A 22,648-nucleotide genomic window follows, 5' to 3' on the forward strand; every position below is an offset into this window, starting at 1 on the left:
CGTAAGTGTTTGTCAGGACCAGCAGGCCGATTCGGCTTGAGGTCAAAAAGTCATCGGGAGTTCCAAGTTAGTTATCCAGGTTAACCCGATTGAACGATTGCAGAGGGTCAGCGTTGTTGTGGGCAGCATTCAACCGAGAGATTCAGGCATTCTGTTTTTTTTACAGGTAAGCGAGGTGTTGATATGACTGACTGTTTAGCTCACCAGATACCTCCTTGGAACTGTTGCGCCTATCAGCTGGATATGTTTAGCCACATTTCCAGAGTTTCATCTTTGATCGTTTTTTTTACAGGTAAGCGAGGTGTTGATATCAGTGACTGTTTAGCTCACCAGATACCTCCTTGGAACTGTTGCGCCTATCAGCTGGATATGTTTAGCCACATTTCCAGAGTTTCTCGCATCTTTGATCCACTCGGCTTTTTGAAAAAATCAAGCTTCTCGATCCACGCAAACGCTTCCACCGGAAACCCGACAGTTCATCGAGTTTTATTGGACTATTGACCAGGAGGAACATGTGTCCAATCTTCGAGCTGTTTCAGAGTACCACTCAAGATATGCTGCTTAGATTTGTTTGGTTGCGTCATTCTACACTCAGGGCACCCAACATATTGCTGGGTTGCAGACATTATTTCTCAGTAAGTCAGCTTCAGGGGACATCTTGTCCGAAAGAGACTTCATTAGGTGTTTTCGATAGGTTTGTCTTATATACTGATCCGATAGCTTCCGGATTACCCGACGATGTCTGAGCATCCTGCGCACCCCTGAAAATTGCAACAATAAGCAGCGACGAACAAGCGTGTGACCCCAATCAACATACGCGCTCCAGAAGGAGTGATGATTTGTAAGTGACACGCCATGCATAGCTAACGGCGATGTGGTCTATCCATGTTAAAGGTTGACTTGATTGCGGGGTGAGACATGTTGCCAAGCGGCCTCGGTTGCTTCGAAAGTTAGTACAGCCTAGAAACAGACGGTGGTCAGCAGAGAATTGTTTCAGGCGTTCGCAGTTCTCCTGCGTTCCGAGTCCAGTCCAAGATGACCACCCGCCAGTTGTCAACTTGCGCATTCACCACAACAGTATTCGAGCTATTGGCTCGCCGCGGTAAGTCGAGAGTAGTAGCACTGCATTCTTTCGGGACACAAACAGATACGAGAAACAGACGATGATTACCGGTGAGTTTATGAGATGCTCTCACAGAAGTCGCCAAATGAACGGCACAGAGGATACTATCAACGGGCAACCATTCAACCAGAGACCTTTTATCTCAGTGAATAAAAAAGCCATTCTAAACAGAAACAGCCACAGTTGATTCTGAATCACTAGACGTGGGTTACCGGAAGCGAGGGGTAACCGACGGGAAGGTCAGTTCAACAGCTGTACTTGGGTCTTGAATTCTTGCTTAAGACAAGTAACACACACAAATAGAAAGCAAATACAGCTATCTAAGAGCATTCTATTGTCCGGTTTGTTCCACATGGAGGTCATTAAAGTCTGAGAGTTGAGTTTTGAAGAATGATTTCAGGGTTTTTTCGGTCGTGGCGTATGAGTTAAGCGCAGACATTGCAGGCAGCAGCAACGGGTGTGGAACTGGTCTCCAGTTCCTTGGAATGGTCCTAAGGAGGTGTTACTGGAAACGGGGTGAGGAGGTAGAGGAGGACCAATCCGTAAAATAGAAAGGAGAGAGACCGAGCATAGTAAAAGCGCATGTCACTCAAAGGATATTCCCCGGTTGTAAGTTTAAATTACATGCGAGAAAGGAAGAAATAATGCAGCAATATCGCGTCACTCATAACCATACGCTCTGCCGTAAGCAGTTTTGGAAGTTTGTGAAACCTTATCGAAAATATCCAACTAGCTGGATCTTGTTCGGACTTATCAGACTGACGCACTCCCTAAATGTTCACACATTTTTATCCTACCTGAAGATCCTTCAGATCAGTTTACAACATGACTCATTTAAACTTTTACAGGATAATCCGGACGCATGAAGGGATGTGGACTAATCCAAAAAGCAGTAGGATTTTACTCGGTTTAATTTGGGGAGTTTCGTCCAGTTTGTCTAGCACCTGGATACTCGTGTGAATTTATCTCACGGACTTTCGTGGTAGAAGGTGAGTTTATCCTAATGTCTGCCTAGAAATTCAATGATCTCCTGTCAACTGATTATTGTTCTGTTTGGACAGCATCCAAATGTGTACTGAATCAGGTATCAGATAACAACCACCTACCAAGACTAAACTAAATATTTTGGGATTTCGCCGGGATTTCACCGTTTCGCGGTTTACGTGACCCTCTTGTTAATTCGAACCTATAATCTCCCCGCTAATGGTTGAAGACCAGACCTTTTGACAAAGGCGACCGACCAGTAGTGTGATTAACTCGCAATTAGACACGATGTGACACCACGCATCTTGCAGTCGTGCGGTTCATATCGCGTGGTCAAGTTTTAACTGGTTCCACGAGCGTTGGAAGTCTCATGCAACTTCCGAGATATTTTCTTTTCTGATCAAGCTATTTACTGTTTGATGACATTGTGCTGAAAGAGACCTTCAAGTCATCCAAATTTGGTATCCTTGCAGTCTACAGATGTAACGTAATCCACCAAGTTCACAGACTTATAAAACACTAGTGCGCCGAACCGGATAGTCAACGGTTTTACTCAGGATCTACGGTCAAACTCTTAAGTGAGCCGTCGACCGATGAACCCAACCGAACCACCAGTATTCCACAACATCATGATCATTTTGGTTGAGTAGTCGGAGCGGTTGAAACCAAAACACACAGTATGCCAGTTTTTCCATCGGGCTGAGGACTAAACTCACGAAACCAGTGAATCTGACGTTTGCGTGTGAATGCCTGGATAACCCAACCACAGTGGTGGTTCAAATTAGACACACGACAGCAGTCATTTGTAAGGACTGAAGCTTTACAATACACAGGACATACCCTGACAGGAGTGACCATCAGCGGAGAGTCTAAATCCAGCTTGGCATTCGCAGCGGTAGCTCCCAATCTCGTTGACACACACAACAGCTGGACCATAACAAGCTGCTTCTCCGGTCAAACATTCATCACGATCTGGCGAATTCGGGAGAATAGATGGTAATATTAGGGTAGAAAACACCGGCCTTAAACGCACATCTTTGTACATGAAAGTGAGTGTTGCGCATAGTCAGCTTACCTCGGCATGTGCGTCCGTCGGCTTGCAGATCATAGCCCGGGCGACAGGCGCATTCCGCACTATTGGAGTCTGTCCGGAGACAAATGTGCGTACATCCACCATTTCCGAACTGGCATGGATCTGTGACTTCCAGTAGAACACCTTTTATGACATAGTGATAAGGAGGGGGGTTGTGCTCAATTAGGTTGGTAGTATCATTGGATCGAACAGTGAAACAAAATCGTACGTAAATTAGTTGTCACGATGACACAGCAGATTGGCTAAATTCGGTTAGCTCAGTGTTTAACACTGAACCTCTTTTTCGACTGCCAGGGTGCAAATCTCCGTATGAGTACCTTATAGTAGACTGTTGGCTATCGCCTTCTACTTTGTTTACACGTGTTTTCCCATCAATAAGATGACGTGAATAGGAGCTTTTACTCCGGCAATTTGAAGTTTTATGTGATACTTTTTAACCGACTCCCGTGGTATAGAATTTCTTAGGGACGAGGATTGAACAATCCACAATCCACATGGTTGTCATCTTACCAGTCCTCTTCCCGTCCGGGTGCAATTCTTCTTCTGGTCGGTCTACACCAAGCAGAAGAATTGGAGTCGAGTACCGCTTTTCGTGGCAATGCGGGGATTTTAATTCCGGATGAGATTCTTGAGGGACGACCGCCAATTCACTGGCGGACGTTAAGCGCCCTCTATTATTCCATCTAAACAGCCAAACGCTTTCGCTCTCGAGAGCCTTGTTTTGTTTATCCAGGGCAGCAAGATAAGACCTTGCAGTTGGCTTCGAAGTAGCGATTGATTGATTCACAAGTCTGGACATCCAAGTTGGACTTCATCAAGGGCTTTTGGACGTCGGGCCAACGTGGGCATGTTCTCTTGCCCAGACGTTTTAGTTTGGGTGTCCATGTTACGGTGGTAACGACACGCTCGTCTCACATAAGATGGACGGCTTTCAAATATCGTTAGAACGGACAGAACGCCAATGCACGAAGCTTTCAGAAGCTCAAAATACGTGGCCCAAGATCGGTTACAAGTTCTTCCTAGGAGACGGATTTCTCTGAGTACGCTTCTGTTTCGCACAGGTCATTTAGAACCAGCTTTGTGTGGCTAGATTTGACAATGCCTACTCAACAGTTAAAGCGCCTGAATGGGCATTTTTCAGGTTCAGTTACTTTGATTTGCTTTCGGTTTTCTGGGCATAATCTACTGACCACCCTTGGTTTTCTTCTGACCGAGAGGTTGTTTTGTTCTATCACTAAAATTTGCTCAAGCCAGGTGTAATTAGTTGCGGTAATTTAGCTGAAAATGGTAATTCTATTTACTGAGGGCTCTCAAACGTCTCTAACTCAGCGCCACAAAGTTGTGTGACAAGCACCGCAAGTTTGTGAATCAAAATACTGAGATTTCATTTAAGTAAAATGTGAATTATTCTCTTGTAGATTTTCGGCTTTTGAGAGATTGTTGCTAAGATATATAGGCCAACTTGCTCCGTATTTTTTGCCGTCTGTGCTGCATATCATATAACTGAAAAGAGTAAAGCTGAAAAGGCGGTGTGTTTTGCTCTGTTTACTTTCTTTTTTCGACCTGTAGACGGATGAGTTAGGAAAAAAGGGTGGAAGCTGGATTCGCCAATCAGAGCAGTTATAGGGATTCTTCCTGTAACTGATCAGAACTCAACGAAATGGCAGTTGCCATACACGTAGTCAGGTTTTGAAACAATGGAACAGAAATAAAGACAATGGTTTCACCTGGGCGAAAACAATAAAACTTACGGTAACATGTTTTCCCATCATTGCCAAGCTGCCAGCCTGGATTGCATTCACAGCTGTAGGAGCCATCTACGTTTCGACATTGGTGCTGACAACCTCCATTGTCCTGACTGCATTCGTTGATGTCTGGGAGGTATTGGGAAAAAAAGTAGAAAGCAGAGGACTAAAGCACTCTTTTCTGGAAACACTGTCGCCGGGTTCATTTTCATCTTGAGGGGACTGAGGATTTTGTCAAATCACAGCGTACCTACCGTCATATGTGATACTAATGACGACGTGAACGCAATGGTTTTGGGCGTGATGGCCATCAAGTAGACTTGAAAAACATCCATTTCATAATAAAGGTGTTGTGAAATTTGAACCTCGATGGTGGTACCGGTTAACTAGTCAGCCTTGTGTCCTCGAAGGTCCGGGAATAGCTATTTTTCACACACAGGTGAGGTCGGACATTCAAAGCAATAACCCACCCACTAGTGAAGTCCTGTCCAAGATTACTAGACAATGGATGTTAGGCTGTCATCTCACCTAACGGGCACAAAAACTGGAGTTTCAAAATACACAGGAGTTAACGAACATGAGGACTGGATAACTTCTTTCCAGGTCGCACAAAAATGCGAAGGTGAAAACAGTGATATATGTGAATAAACACCAGAGTTCAGCGAAATAAGCCACAAGAAAACGATATCTGTCTGCACGGAATCAAACGGCTGAGCGCACATCACCAACTGCATGACCTGGCGATTTAGACAAGGTAAGAACAGCAATGGTCAGTGTTTTGGGGTGAAGAGTGAACGTGAGGGTGAGTCGGGCAGTGGGAGCTGAAGTATGGCTGCACAGTGCTTCTGACAGCACATGATAGGGCTGTAGTGTGCTTGGAATTTTATAGTTCTACCAACATTAGTATGACTTGAGGAGGAACTATCGGAACCATAGGTTTATCAACTTTTGTGACCAACTGGGAATTTCTGGTATCCAAATTGCTCTCGAAAGACTTAGTGTACTCTCACCATTTACTGTGATTTGTAAGAAAGATGGAAGTGCATTGGCATGGGACTGAGGATATGGAGGACTCTGATGAAGATGACCGGAACTGATAAGTTTTGGAGGTGGATGTTTTGCTGCTTTTAAATAAGACAAATCAGCTGATCGTGATGCGCTTCCTCAAAGGGAGACCAACAAGCCCGTGTGCAGTTTTACGCATCTATCACTGTGCTAAAATGTTTCTCGGAAGGTGTTTTTGATAGCGAAATATACACAGGCGTTTGGTGGATCAATCGACATGCTTGGCTGCTGGAACTAGGAAAAATTTGGTCGAAATGAACGCAAAATTATTGATCAGTAGTAGATTTCGGTAAAGGCAACCCCAACGGAAGTGTACTTCCAAACACGGCGGAACGGAACATAATCACCATAATTTCTTTCGGAACGCATGGTTGAGTCCATGAAGATGATGGGACTCATGAGGATCGAGGACCATTTAAATAAAAAGTCTGACTACTTATCACTAGTTGGAGTTCGGTTGGATACAGAATCACAGCTTCTTGCAGTTTTCCTCCCAGGGTTACTGGGTTGTACGCTGTACACTCTGTGAACATACTTGCTTGTAACATGACGCTTCTGGTCGCCAAGGCTTTGAACTGTAGCAGTGTTTCTTAACACCACTCAAGGTCACTTAAGGTCAACCTCCTTGACTTATTTTTACGTACCAATTATTTCTATGTAAACCATCTATTCTGTATTACGGTAGTTCATGATTTGCGTTCGACTGATTTCATCGTGGATACATAGGTACCTCAGCCACAATGAAATCATTTTCGCTGAATATCCAGCAACTGAGTTGAATGTCCCAATCCATATTCTTTTCTTTGTGTGAATACCATTCAGTGGAACGCAATATATGAGTACTCTTCCAATCCGACAAGTGTTTGCTATATTGTGATACCGTATTGATAAAGTATATTAGTGAATGCCAGCTGAGCCGCAGCGCTCGTTGCTTTTATTGATTGGTTCATCTTCAATACAGCCGATCTTCATCCGGTGTCCGTTATCTTCTTCGAGGAGAGATGGCTCAGTGGTTAGAGCGCAAATTTACCGACCGGAAGGTCTGTGGTTTGAACTTGACCTATGCATCGCGACTTCCCCTGTCTAGGCTTGGGCAGCCTGGCAGTATCTCAGCTCTCGTGCTTCCTTCTGGTGGCATGGAAGTTGGGAATCGAAAGAGTGCTACAAATGAACGAATTTCTCTGAGTCCATTTCGGAGACAAAAAACAGATCCGGGATGGGATTCCTATTGCTGCTAGCTATAGACGGAACACTGTGATCTTGCCGGGTTTCACTTGTGACCACACGTTATAGAGTGTCTGTTACCACCTCTACTCTACGCAGTTTAGGGGGAAACTCTGATTTGTTTGATGAATGCTTTTTACCGTACGCCATACAGGCTTGATATAAATGAGATAAATGTATTGAAAGCTGTACTAACCTGTACATTTCCGTGGATCTTGAGGAGACACTTGGTATCCTTCGTGGCAGCTGCAATGAGGCTCACCGTTTACCACACGACAGTCATGTTGACATCCACCGTTATTTTCTTGACAAGGGTCATGAGCTGGATAGAAATGGGAGAAAATCAGAACGATAGTCTCTACAAAATGGGTTTGGTTGACCTCTCTGTTTTAGAGCTTATTGGAGTTTAACTTGCAGTAGCTATCAAGTTTTTGTCCTGTAATTGAAGTCAATCTATACCAAAACGCTGAGGAGCACATCACAGCCTTTTTATTCTTTTTGGAGATGATTAACAATGCAAGCCTAACGAGTCTCCAGGGTGAGTTCAAATCGCAATCTCACCGTTAGTAACTGAAGACCAAGCCACTGGGCCACGGGCGGCTGAACACGAGTGCGATTAACTCGCACTTAGTTCGATCTGGTTGGTCATTAGTAGTGCGAGTTATGTCAGTGGTTGTCTCATGCTTACCCTACTATCCGTGAATAGACCAAATCTCCGTGCGGCGGTTTTATTCGTGTTGCGAAGTGTCAGTATCTTATCTACCTTAATGTGGAGTGGAGCACAGCCGTGGGTGGTTAAATATCTTTTGATCACTTACATGTTTTACGTGTAATTTGTGGTAGAGAGCTCCTAGAGTTACAACTTTTCCTATTCACCTCCAACGAAAAAGACCATATTTAACCAGCAGTCTATCAGACGGAGTTTTCATCTGAAGGCGACAAATCCAAGCATGGAAGGACTTGCCTCAGAGTATAGCTACCCAGTCACCCACATACTTGACTGTTCAGCTCACAGTCGCTCACTGGATCACGAGACTTGCCTTTTTTCATACTCAAATCACGTCACATTAAGCTGACACATCCGACACCGATGCGGAGAAAACACGTTCCCGCCGTCCGGACTTTCATCAAGGGACTCTCATATAAGATAAGTCCCCTTTTGACTTGCTCAACATCTTATATTGCCTTTATTTTATACATGCTTCAAATCGCCTCTGTAAATTACCACAGTAAAGACTGTTATCAGTGCATATACCTCCTGAATTGGCCATAATCGACAATGCACTAATAAGAGCGCTTCCACTTTTTTCGGCCTGCTCTAACTTTGCTTGACACTATAGAGCCACAAGTGACACCAAACAGAACGCAATAGCACTGTCCTTATTCGTAGGTTACTTTGATCCGAGCAAGGGGGTTCTGCCCCAATGTAAAACTTCAGTCAACTTGATGAGAGTTTCTCTTCAGCTGAGCTTCATTTAGACCGGCAGTACAGCGATCGGTGGAAGCGCGTGAAATTACCAGCAAAGTCTAAAGCACTTAAACTAAGGCCGAAAAGTGAGGTCTAAGAGGAAGTCTTTTGTACGAGCAATGAGAAACACTTTTGGCTGTTCAGGAGTCTGGGAGTTGCTACCTAATGTCACAAGTGAGACAATTAATCCTAATCCCTCAAAATGTGGAACACATCGTTTAAGAGTTGGAACCAGCTTGGAGGGTGTTTACGATAAAGCTGACCTTGAAAAATGTATACAGGATCAGCCGACCAATGCAAGCTATGTCCCAGGTTGCGTATCACAGGTTGATAGTTTGCGCGAATGTCACATCCTGTCGTACGTAGTGGTGTGCGCGCAGTATACAGCACTGCGCGTTTAATCTTAGTTTGTTGATTTGTGTGTGGTTGGAGCTTTGTGTCTAATCATTTCTCAAATATACCCCTCGTGGTTTCAATAGGACCAATCCGTTGATTCCTATCGGCCGGATGTGCGGCACCTGCGGTAGTGAAGTCACGCTCCGAAGCTCCGGTTCCAACTCTGAATGGTGTGCGATCAGATCGCAACTGTGCGTCTGCATGCCGGATTAACACGTGACTCTTACGACTGCCGTTCAGTTGCTGACTCTTAAGTAACTGATTCCTCTCTTTCTGACCCGGATATTACGTCATACGGTTGTATTACCACTTCACCTTCCTATGCTGCTTTCGCGATGCCTATTCATGATTACAGAAAGAATGACTAACAGTGACGAATGTTTTTTTATGATGATGAAAGAGGACGAATCCACCTGTTGTGTGAGAGAAAACAGCGGAAGTCTGCCTGTTCTAATGTGGTATATCTTTCGAGGCCCCCGAACGACAAGTTATCATTAAAACCATTTAAAATCTACTCAGTTCGCGTTTTGAAAGTGTTGAGACGTAGAGGCTCATGAGAGGCGGACGCCGAGGAGAATAGATCCAACTGATAATTCTTTAAGTACAAACGCTGTCAAGTTAGCAATTTTGATACATTTCATCAGGTTTTTAAAAGAAACGCCACGAGACAAGAAATATTTATGATATTTTCATGAATTCCGGCTTACGTAAACACCGTTTCTTGTCATCCGCCAGTCTGTATCCAGGTCTGCAAGAACACACGTAACGATAGCCTGGTAATGTAGTGCAAACGTGTTCACAATCTCCGTTGGGCGGATGTTTGCAAGGATCAAAGTCTGAAGAAAATAAACGGGCGAATTTCGAATCACATAGTGACAACACCCACTAATTAAAACGACAAAAGCGGACGATTTGTCGAAACTAAGGAGAGTTTGTCTGCTAGAAATTAAGCACTGAAGAGTGACTGATATGCAAAATGCACAGGAATTCGTTCCACGACCAACCTACTCAAATTTTCACACCAGCTTTGCGCCTTTCCATATTAAGCCTGATCCCCTTGTTTGGTTCCTGTCTACCAGTTCGTCGTGGCCTTTCCCCTTAGTATACTATCATTTTGAAACTTTTGTATACTGTCACCCAGTCAGCAACCTTTGATTACACAGATCCATTACCCTAATATTTTATAGTATAAATTCCACGTCGTTGCAGTTTTTCGGCTTGCTGATCATTGTCATGTTGTTCATTTGGGTCCAAACCAACCCTCTGTGTCGAATGCAGTCAATGACTCCCATTGGGGGGCACTTTAGGTACGGTATTCTTGATTGACAAGCTGTCGCTCATGTCCCGTCACAAGACTCGGAAACCTGATTGTCAAAGGTACTGATTATTTCCCCCAATGAACTTACTGGCAAAGAGAGACTGGCAGGGACCCTCCTCAAACCTGTGACTGAAGTTGCGTCCGGTTCCACCAAACTCAATGAGCGAACCTTGGACGTGACTAAAAAAATCGAACGTTAATCCTACTCTGTTTTTTCTGGCTCGTTTTCAGTGGGCGGTACAAACTACCGATAGCCTCCTACATCGTTTTGGGGTTTAAAAACAAAGTTAAGATAATTTATTTCCCGCCACTGATTCACGGATGCTCGAAAGACCAATCTGAACAACTCACAAGGCCGCTGAAAACTTTGACAGCCCACAAGCACTTTCGCCCACCTTGGGGCCCACCAGCCCCGTCACATCGGGTCCCTGCTTGAACCCAAATTGGACTGATTTTGATAAACACACTCATCTGCATATCAATCTGGTTTTTACAGGAGACTTAATGGAATCTCTCGTTTATGGTATTTCTTAGCTGAATGTACTGCACAAAGACCGATACGATATTTGGGAAAGTGCCCACCTGATGAGTCCCGAAAAGGGGAAAACCAGTTTTGAGCTGTGGAAGAGTTTCCAGCAACCTTGAGAGTAGTTTTCTTCATGAAGATATACGACGATATATCGAATATCCTACCAACTGAAACATGAGACCGCCACTGTGCAGCACATTCAGTTAAAGAATATCATAAAAGAGAGATTCATTTGAGTCTTCTGTAAAAACCAAATCGATGGGCAAATGAGTGTATTTATGGTAGTCTGAACGATTTGAAATTATTCCACCAGGTTATAAAAGGGAACTCCGTCAAGGGTGTCATCTGAGGCGGCCTTGTACTGCAGACGCATGTGTACGTCAACTCCTTGATATGCATGAACTTTCCGACTATGCTTCGCAAACTTCGCCGCTGACACTGCGTTTATTCAAGTTACAAAATGGCTAAGAAAACTCAGCAGTTCAGCGGAAAACCCTCTTGAAAGAACTGGTGTGCGTAAGTAGATAAATGAGGACGGGGGCACCATGAGAAATCACCAACGACACTGATGAATAGGCTCATTAAGCAAGACCAAACCGAAAATGATTCATGTGAAAAAAAATCGGGCTACGCAAGTGACTGACATTTAATTCTTTGATGAAGCCTGATAAACTGAATTCAAAACAACAGGCAATTCTCTACCGGCACTGGATCGATTAACCGCATTCAGGACCAATTGATATCTATCGTCGAAGTTTGGCCGCATCAACAGCACCTGGGTGTTTGGTAGTGCGATTTATGTCACCAGGTTTTAGAGTGCCGTGGAAGAGATGGCGTTTAATACTATACTGATAACGAGCCCGTGGAGCAGATTCTTCGGTGGGTTTATTGATAGTGAGGTAACTTCATACATACGCAGGTTCACAGGATCAGAACTAGGATTACTGTCATTCTCGTTCGCATCAAAGTAACGGCAAATGGTTTATTTAGATCGCACTGCAACAAACAAGAAGGCTAGCAGCTCAGGATGCCTTAAAACTTGGCCAACTTGGCAATATTCTCGATTGGTTTGACGAAGATTTGTGTCAAGGGCAAAACGTCGCCCGGGCTACAAAACCATGGATTCTTTACCACTTGAGAATGCCTATCCTTTCTACTACGAAATGCTCTATTTACTGAATCCATAGGCACTTACATGGTACACAGGATATTTTGTCCGCTGCAAGCATCATATCGGAAGGACAGGCACAGCGGTATCCACCGGGTAGATTTTCACAAAAATACATGCACCCGCCACGGTTGTACTTGCATTCATCAATATCTGAGTGGATAACGAAAAAGCAGACATGATTTGTTTTGCATCGGTTCCTCAGGTTTAAAAAAGACCCGATTAATGACAGATACATGGATCAAAGAACGATTGATAAGGTGTAGGCAGGCAGTGTAGGTAATTTGAATACTTTGCCCTGATAATCACTGGGATTTAGGATGATAGTTCCAGCTTTGCTGTCGTCTGTCTTGAGTCGACATACTACATTGCACATTCTTAAGGGTTTTTGTGTCTGGCCTAAGGAAGACAAATGAAGGGGATGGCCATGTCTGCTGATCAAATCCAGTTTCCAGTAGATTTTCATGGCTTAGCCAAACGCAGCCAACAACGCATCAGAAGACGGTGGAAATTAAAAAAAATGAGTGCAGAGTTCACCTTTTAAAGTATTCTACTGGTCCGTTAGTGCAGAAAAGAATCTTCGGTATCACCTCTCTTCAAAACAGTTAGCACTGTGATCAAAGGGACGTAGAAAACAAGTGAAGTACGCCAGGCCTACGTTATTTCTCCACAGCTCCCGAAAAATCGGCGTCTAAAACTTATTCAAGCTGAAATGTATGCCAGTCAAATAATATTCACCATCCAACCCCTGATAAGGCAGACCGATCAATTTATTTGCATTTTGGTTGGTGTTATGAAGGAATGTAACTCTTTTTTCAGCACACGGACGGTTTGAAACGGGTGTTCAGTTGTAATACGTTGATACGTTAACTGAAAGGACCGGTTAACTGAAAGGCATACTTTTGAGTAAATCAGCAACTCAGAAGTTGAATTTCTATCTCCACGTCTTACAAGAATAAATTACGAAATGAGCTGAGAAAGCTTGATGATGGAGAGATTATGCTGGGAGAGCAAAGGGTAGATGAACTTTCTGAACGGATAGAAGCCAAGCTAAGCGTTGTTCATACATGGTCCTCTAACTTATTCAGTCAAAAACCTAGCGCACCTAGCGCACTAACATCGTAACTACAACAAAAATATATCTAGAAGCAGTATAACGGTGGGCGGCACTTAGATATCACTGAAAAATGTTCTGAGTCAATACTTTTAACAGCTTCTTCTAGCTTGGTCAGCATTGTGTCGATGAACGCTAACAATCGGACTATATGGTTGCCTAATCCAAATGAGAATATCCTTCTGGGACCAAATGAGTGAGATATTGTCACCCTGAGCTGGATTATGACCATCAACTTGGTGAGTTCGGTTTCATTGCACACTTCTGGTACTACTGAATATACTCAGACATCCTCTGGAAGAGACGCTGTCATGTTCAGTGTATGTTAGTTCCACAAGACATGCAGGTGTTGATATGGGTAGAAAAATGATCAGGTCCTCATATTCGACTGTTTTTTTTTGTTATTTTTAGGCGTCATATACAAAGTATCCAGTATTCTTCGTATCTAAATTTGTATATTCCGCACAGTCCATAGTGAAAACAGAATGAATTTTGTAGAGCTTGCCAGCCGTGCCCTCGTACGGTGACATTTAGGAGAAAAAATGAAGAAAAGACAAAAATATGGGCTCAAAAAGAATGGATAATCAATTCAACGCCCGTGCGGGCCAACTAGATAGACCACTTGGTGGTACGTGGATTGCCTGAGTCTCTAATTACGGCTGACTAATAAATTAAAGGAATGGAGTTTGGCTGTTTGGTGAGTACTTGCATCCAATCGATAGGTTATCGACCAGGAAAACCTAGGAAGATCCAGTTCTTAAGATCTTGGTAAATCAGGAAGCCTTCCATGCATGCGTCATAAAACCAGTACGGAGTGAATTTTATCGAAAAATATTCTCCAAAAACACAGACAGAGCACGTACCAAGACATCGGCGTCTATCTGGAGCTAAGAAGTATCCGGCTGGGCAGCGGCAGTAGCTTGACTTGGGATTTAAGGCACAGTCCTTTTGGCAGTCACCGGTTCCGGAAGCACAGTCGTCGATTTCTTTTATGAGTAAAAATAGTAAAGTAGAGATTAATGGAATAGTTTAAAATTTGACTGAATCTTTCAAACAATTCTTGTGCACTTTTAGGAGCTTGGACAGTGAGAAGCATAGTAATGAACCCTCGCCCTCTACTAGCAGACTCAGAGGTTATTGGGTGTAGGTTTTTTCTAATCTGACTGACTACTAGTGAGTAATCAGGCTTTTCGTTTTGAATCATAGTAATGGACTGTCGACTACTGTTCATAATCACGAAGTTGTGGCATTAGAAGTCGACTAAAATGCATTCTCCTCGGAGTATATGTCAATAAAGCTCATTTCAGAAACCAATGGATCGCTCAACATTGAATTCTCTTAAGCTTCACGTCTCCTTGTCCCAGTGGATGATGTACATTCTCTTGTTTAAAAATTCGTGTGCTTGATGCATGCTGAAGTTGGTGTTCCAGTGTGGAGATCTAATCAGAACTGACAAACTTGCGGTACCACAGATTTTTACCACCCAGTTAGTTCATGTCAAAGCAAGTATACTGGGGTGACCCTTCAGATAATTCCCAACCGAATCGGAGAAATGCATCAGCAATTTCAGCATTTTTGCGTAAAGTGCAGTTGAAAATTACGATGATTTAAACGGATCTACAAAAGCGCTTCGGCCCAGCCGCTTCGCAGTTTTGATCTTTGTCTCATCAAAAATCACGTCTGTTGTTAGTCAGGTCATGGTGAACCTTGATTTAATCAGTGGCATTCCAGAAGTATCTTTTTGAGTCAAAGGGCTCTTCAGTGAGCTCACCATAAGCGCTGTTATGTTTTGAGGTGAGCTAAACGCCATACAGCTTAAATAACGCACTTCCAGTTTCCAGAAGTAAGCACCATGCTTTTCAGTCTGATCGGGATTCATCAGACAGTTGACCCAGTACGAACCGCGTGGAGGCTCTTTTCAACAGTTTTTCGCCACCGAACACAAACTCCGGCATTAGGTCTACCTACGAGCGGTTTCTGAGTGCAGTTCAGCTAAGGAATTTATTGCTTCCTCTGAAGCGTTCGCGAACGCATCCATAATAACTTGCATACCAACGCCAGAGAAGTGGTCCTAGGAGTCCACATGGTAAATTAACAATCGTACTCAAGCTGGCGCTCACAGATAATCAATAGTCGGTTTTATGCGCCGACCTTCAGGAATGCACACCTCTGAAACGCACATAGTCCGATATAGAGAGATGACTGTGGTTTGTATGTGTGGGTGTTTATATGGATTCAACAGCACATATCCGAAATTGAGCAAATACGCACACTTACGAATTTGGCAATGGACCCCAGTGAAACCAGCCGGGCAACTGCATCTTACCACACCGTTGTTCTCGTAACAGAGGCCACCGTTTTTGCAACTGAATGCGGACTGCACAAATTGACTACAGTTCGACTCTGTACAATGAAAAATCGTAACGTGAGTGGAGGAGTTAGCGAAACAAAAAGATGACAGTGAGTAGTAGACTTGTCGCAGAAGCCCACAACGTGAATATTTCGAGGATAAACTACTCCAGTGTATTATAGGGTTCTGATGCGAATTACATTTTTCTGAAAACATTTCTTTTATCAATTTGTGGCTCTAGGTCGAGAAGATTGCTTGAAACAATCTCTCTCAGGAAATATTGGTCAATTTGGCCATCTGAAAATGTAGACGACTTTATAAAGTTTTCACACGACCAAGTTATTTTTTGGAGTTGAAAGCTTTCAGAAGACATGAAAACGTTTGGAGACGGGACACAGCACACTAAAATAAGATGTCACAACCCCGTGTTTCGGTTGCCATGGGTAAACGTTTTCAAGGATATTAACAATCATGTTTGACCTGGAAGTCTCAAATTATGGACTCTTAAGTGACACCCAGACCAAAGCATTCTGCCGGTAAGAGACCTATGAGAAGATGAACCTGACGCGTGAAGAAGCTCTGAATTAGGGCTGAATTTACATTCTTTATTGCTATTTGGTATCTTCAAAATCATCACATTTCGTGCGAAATAACCCAACCAAGTTTGTGAACGCCTTCTTTGCGTAAGCACAACAGACCACTTGGACGGCTGCTATAAAAGTACAACACTACAAACAACTCGTTTCAAAGAATCATTTTTGGACCGAGAAATGACTTTTCATTTCCAACTCTCTCTAGAAATTGAGCATTCAGTAGCACGCAGTAATAATGTTTGCCATTGGTCAAGGTACATACATCGAAAGTCATTTTTAAGGAGAGTTTCAGTGACAGTCCGTTGACTTCAAATCAGTTATCACTAAAACCTCGGCAATGAAGTAACGAACAGGCCACAGAACGCCAGTGGCAGGTACCGGCGTGACGGAATATATTGCTGATATGCGTCGTGAGTAGTACCGTCTTCATACTGCGCTGGCTGTACCTGAGTTTATTTGTTTGTAAAAAATACAAACTGTCGTCACTGCCTGGATTATAAGCGGCCTTCAGGGTAAGTTGAGTAACAAGTCTGCCTGCATTGTTCTTCCACAGGTGCATTTAAATGGACACTTTTCAGCTTCGTTAAGTCTGTTGCACCAACTTCATGTGCATCTGGCAAGTGGCAGATCGGCTGATTTCTCTGAACATCAGCATTTGTCATACGGTTTGTTCCTCGGCAGTTTGAATTCACACAAGCTCGAAGACCACCTACCCCAGATGACAAGGCCGAAAAATCAACCAGTCATTAACACTCCTAGTTGAATTCTTACTTCACTGAATCACATTCCCTTGAGGTATTAGCTCTGTTACAAACGCCGTTGTTCAGTACCCACCCAAGTTGACAAAATGTGAAGTTTCCGTCCCACCTGCCTGCCACAAAGTTGATCTCATTACGCTCACATCTGCTCTTCTTTCGATTCCTCCACCATTAAGTTCACGGACGCGAGCATTGCTCATCAGACCCGACACCCAAGCTCGTTTATTCGTTTATCTGTTTTGGTTTTTGGTAGTGGGTGACTTTGGAAAAAACCATAAAAGTGTGGGTTTTTTGCTGTGTCCTATTGTCCTCCCCACAAGAGTGGGAACTCTGCACACCCGAATTCGAGAGAAACAAGTTTAGAGCAAATTTAATTTACAGGATCGAACATTTAAATTAGATTGGCGTGCAGGTGAATGAACAGACACAGTGAATGGCCTAGGCTAATTGATGAACGGCTTCGCAACGGAGGGAATACTGATGGTACAGGGTATGCTCCGGTGCGAGAATTGAGGATTTTCTCCACTTGCTTCAGCGCATTTACTGAAATATGGGACCTTGTCTTGGGTTTCTGTCTTCTCCCAGAAGAAATTGAAGCCTGATTAACTCACCAACAAATTGCAGCTCTTCGTCAATGTGTTCTGAAAATTTCTTGAACCATTTGGTGAGGGCGAAAATTCCTGCTTTTGGATCTCCAGGGCTCATTTCACGCCAAATTATAAGAGAAATTAGCCTCATTAAGCTAGGTGAATAAATTTTCTCCAGTTTGATTGGTCAGTTAGATTAAGTCTTTAAAAAGTTTACTAAGGCCATGAGTAATGTGTGTGACCATAGGTACGCCCATGCTGTAAAATGAAAGAGCTTCAGACCAGATGTAGGAACATGCGTGTGGTACATGGATCGAAGGACATAGGTAAGCGCTTGAACGTAAAGCAAGAGAGTTCTCAATAGCTTAAGCGCGATGGCTGGTTTGTCCCACTACCTGGATTTGTCTATCCAGAATCAGGGGTTGTGAAGCAAGATAAAGACAAACGTGGCGTTTCTTGTAAGCTTGTCCCACTACCTGGATTTGTCTATCCAGAATCAGGGGTTGTGAAGCAAGATAAAGACAAACGTGGCGTTTCTTGTAAGCCACGTATCACAATAAACTACTGAACAGGGCTACCCAAGTAACCTTTTTGCTGGCTGATGTTAAAATTGAGCAAACACGGTTTGCTGTGACTGTTCACCGGGAAGCTTCACCAAACTAGAATATGTCGGAGGCAAACCAACATGTATTGCCACTTTCCTCAGAAAAACAGATGCCGTGCAAGTAGATCTGGGCTTTGTCCTTTACAAATTAAATAGCCTTCAGAAAGTCCTGTGTGTGAGCCGTATGCGACAATAGTCAGTCATTCTGCGGTCCCTCTCAGACACATTTTTCTTTGCTAAGTGTTTGACTGTTACCTATTCAGTAGTCCTAACATTATTAGAGTATCAACAGTATTTCAGTTGTAAACTGTGTCATATTCAATAAAATAAGCAGGACTGACGTGTGGAACACTCCAAGCGGCAAGCTTGGCACAATACTGGTTTACGAAAACGTAGAGTGAGGTGGTTGAATGGTTGCAGGTAGGTACACAACGGTGAGATTTCCGTTCAGTAGGTTATGTCGCAGCCGCTGTTGCAAATAAAGTGGTAAGTGCATTTTTTAGTTGACTAACTTGCGATCCTATCCTACCACATCCCAGCACCACTCAAAACAGGGTCATCAAAACTTTCCAGAAAGATAGTCTTGAAAAATGCACTACAGAAGACAATGTGATGCCTTATTGGGATATTCGCGACACTATTACCAGCAAAATGGTCAACAAAGAAATCGAATTTTGATCTGATGCATTGAAAATCAACCGAAAAATGTCGGAAATTGCTTACTTGGAACACAGCCTTCTATTCCAGATTGTTGGATGAATCCTGGACAACATCGGTATTGATCTTTATCAGGAATCTTGACTGTTGTCTTGTAGTGAGTGACGTAATGTGTCCTTTAAGTGGGGATCATAGATTAGTAGCAAATAAAAGTGAATTTGTTGTTGCTAATCAATGAAGTCAGAAATTGGGCAGTCTCTAACTGATTACATCTAGTTATTTTCTTCAAGGCAAATTGCACTGAACAATCAAGGAACGAGATTCTTTGCTAGGACTTTATCAGCAGGTCAGTAGATGTGATTTTTGGCGAAGCACATTGTGAGATCCTAGCTAAAGAAGGGAATTACTTTAATCTCAAAAAAATCTCCGCTGCTACTTTCACCTGAACGTGTTACGCAGAGGTAGCTCCACGATTTATTTGACACGATCTTCTTGAGACCACTATATATTTTTTGACGGAAAGTAAACATCTAAGGCTACTAGAAACTCTTCAGCAGTAAACGATCAATTTCGGCCCCTTACGGAGCCATCAGGTAGATATCGTCTTTGATCTTTCGTCGACTGTTTGGTCTACACAAAAATCTAACTGTTCTATGCTGGCGTGCCCCACTTATCTGCAAACGAACTCAACGGAATCCAAGTTAAGTCTGTCGCTCATGATAATCTTCAGCTGAATGTGTTCCACAAAGGTCGTCCCACGTCTAATTTGGTGCGATATTCGTAATGCAGAAGTATATTTTCTTTAACTAACACTGTTTATAGTGCTTATGGCAAGTTCTGGGCAACCCACTACGCGTTCGGACTATGTTAAGAATCCTCAGTTAGTCCTAGTCACCTAGTTTCTGTGGGTCATATTGCTTACACAGACACCATACTTGCTCCCACTCTCTCTTTTCAGAAAATTGAACTAAGGCCACCGTCAAACGAGTCACAAAAGAACATGACTGACCACTTTGGGCCTTCTATTAGCGTGAATTCACTTGTCTGGAAAACTCTTGAGAAAGGCTGCTCGTGGTAGCCAAAATGTTTGCACCTTTAGATCATTATGATTTAGGAACATTCTAACTGGATAAAAACTCTTCCACGGGCAGGTTTTTTTTATGGCTACTCACATGATTCAATCCAGTTTTTCTACCTACGCTACCAAAGAAACATCTGTCAGTCGTTGCTAATTCCGCAGTAATGATGATGAACCTCTCTTAGGCGTAAAACAATTCATTTTATATGCAGCGCTCTCAGAAAGATTTTTACTATTCGGGTCAAATTATTCTTTCAGCGTGTCAAGTGTAATCGTTTTTCAAGTTTTTTTAAACTTATGAGCGTCACTCTATTTAGCGAACACGTCTTCTTTATGCAGGCTTTGCTGACCGGTCACACTGGTGCAATAGCATAGTGCCGGAGGGTCGAAAACCGATGCCACATACAAGCAGAAGGTGTCATGGGCTCATACTGGAGGTGTCCACATCGGAAGCTCAATTTTCTTGCTCACTGAGTCAGTGCCTCCGGATCCGGGAACCAGATATCTGTTTCGACAGTTCGGCCTCCATCTTACGGACTGTGCACATATGTTTCCCCGATAACAGGGTATATAACAACGAATCTCCCGAAGATCCAAATAAGAGCAGTCATGGAGACAAGCTGCACATTTTTTCTACCTGGAAGAACGTGTTTACAACATTGTGACATATTTTGGGAACCATACAGCGCGCTGATGAACGATGAGTCCGCCGTAGATTCATGGCCCTTTACTTTTGTGATTACGACACGTTTAGTCCCAACGGTTGCTTGAATCATAGAGAACATAGGGCCGTGCAACTGAAACATTTCGGTCCTTCCAGAAATGACATTCGTGCAAGCTACGTCTCCATGACGACTTGTGAGGAACCAGAAATTTCATATGTGCTTAAAGAACGACTATAAATATTCGTTTTCATTACTGAGATTCCTAACAAACTTTCTGGACATATTTTGAAATGGAACGTTGCTTTCAAGCAGAATGAAAAAGTAAACCTGTACACTTTGTTATATGTATCCCGAAGTTCCAGCGACTGAAATACAGAGAGTAGCTCCACATGCATAGCAACGTGATTCATGCAAGCAATTTTCCTGTGGTATGCCTGAATGTGTTTTTGATTGGTATAAGGCACGTGAATTCAGTGGTAATGTATTAGATAAAATAAAAGGGAAAGACCGTGCTGAATAAAAATCAACATGGGTACGTGTGGGATAATTTGACATTTCATGCAGATTTTGTCTTTGTATCTTTTCAAAGCAGGTTTTCATGTCGGACTTTCTGGATTCGTAAGAGTGCCTGCGTCTTCTTTATGATACAACCGGGTGTGTGTGCGTTTAGGTGGCGGTAGTGATGCCGTTAATCATCTCAGAAGACGGGACAAAATTCAGGCTTCAGCAACAACTTTTTGTGTTTAGTATTCCGATTAAAACGCCTCACCCAAAAAAATGGATCTATTTTTATCCTTCTTTTTTTGCTGGTAGATCGAAATATCAAAACCTTTCGGTATACTCATTTGCCTGCTGCTACACAGCGGAGCACTTTGGCTGCACCGCGAGGCAATTCAACCAAAGAATGAGGGATCATAACCAACCCTGGTTGTTTTCTGGAATCATAGGATCGATAACCAGTTCAGTTGTGCAGTATCTAGCAACCATAGTGCATATCAAGATGCCAGATCGAACTTACAAGGTGCCTACTATTCATCTCAGAGCGGTACAGCACCGCGCAATCGTGGTGGCAAAGGCTATCCTCCTACGACATCCCGACTCGGTTCTTTGTTGAAACGCTTTGTTTACCCGCTGGACTTACCGTAGTCCACCTCACCTCCCCACTCTCTACATACATCCGGTGCTGAACACAGCGGATGTGTTGCATTGAACGCAACACACTCGGCACTGGCCGCCTTGGGTAACCCTGAATGTGATCTAAAATAGTTGTTTTTGACAGTTGGCCAACGTCGTTGCCCAGTCTATTTGCTCTGTAATGTCCACTGAGCTTAGCTGATTGTGTTGTATGATACTGTCTTAGCACTCTCCACTATATAGCATGAAAGGCATTACTGGAGCCGTGTTCGTCAACCATCATACTTTATGTGTAACCTGAGGTGGACCCGTAATACCCATCACGCCCAAGCTCAGATTGGTCATAGGGATATTTACTCGAAAAAGGACATCTGAAAAATTCACCCTAATAAATACTGTTGCGAGAAGACAAATGTCGGGAACTACCAAGACTTCCGGTTTTCCGAAACATAGCGAGGATGACCTTCGATGCACACAAATAAACGATTCGAACGAAAATGACATGGAGTGATCTGTTTCTACATGATCATCTGTGACGTTTGCTGCTGCAGTGTCTGAATTCTTTGGATCTACTCGACTAGCTTCAACAGGAAATCGCGGAGTGGGGTTCGAATCCAAAGTGGGCTCCTCAAAGTAGCTCTTGATTTCTGCATTGAAATGGTGCGCACATGCTGTTTTACCAGTAATGACTTGGGGCAAGATGGCTTAGTGGATAGGGCGAGAATTTACTGACCGGAAGTCCGTAGTCCGAACCCGACCCCTGTCGCTCTACTTCTCCTGTCTAGGCTTGGGTGACCATGCAGTATCCCAGCTCTCGTGTTTTCTTCGGGTCGCATGGCAGTTAGGCACCAAAAGGGTGCTACAGCTGAACAAGTAACGGCCTAAAGACAATTTTGTACTTTTGTATGTGCATCCTTTTAATCCATCGCGCAACAGCAACGTGATGTGTCACAGCACCCAGCTGGTGAAGACCTTTATTCTGTAACAAGAGTTAC

General features: G+C 43.3%; 1 protein-coding gene across 1 annotated transcript in view; it reads right to left on the bottom strand.

The window, feature by feature from the left end:
- Window positions 1–22,648, bottom strand: part of T265_13791 (hypothetical protein) — a gene marked incomplete at both ends in the record, with an annotated part of 89,829 nt that overhangs the window by 48,919 nt on the left and 18,262 nt on the right. The window contains 9 exon segments of the mRNA XM_009170539.1: window positions 2,948–3,079; window positions 3,183–3,323; window positions 4,952–5,074; window positions 7,431–7,556; window positions 9,806–9,934; window positions 12,141–12,266; window positions 14,091–14,213; window positions 15,505–15,630; window positions 18,843–18,952. Coding sequence (XP_009168803.1) covers window positions 2,948–3,079; window positions 3,183–3,323; window positions 4,952–5,074; window positions 7,431–7,556; window positions 9,806–9,934; window positions 12,141–12,266; window positions 14,091–14,213; window positions 15,505–15,630; window positions 18,843–18,952 — 1,136 coding nt within the window.

Source organism: Opisthorchis viverrini, assembly GCF_000715545.1.
Source record: "Opisthorchis viverrini unplaced genomic scaffold opera_v5_110, whole genome shotgun sequence".
Classification (NCBI taxonomy): Eukaryota; Metazoa; Platyhelminthes; class Trematoda; order Opisthorchiida; family Opisthorchiidae; genus Opisthorchis; species Opisthorchis viverrini.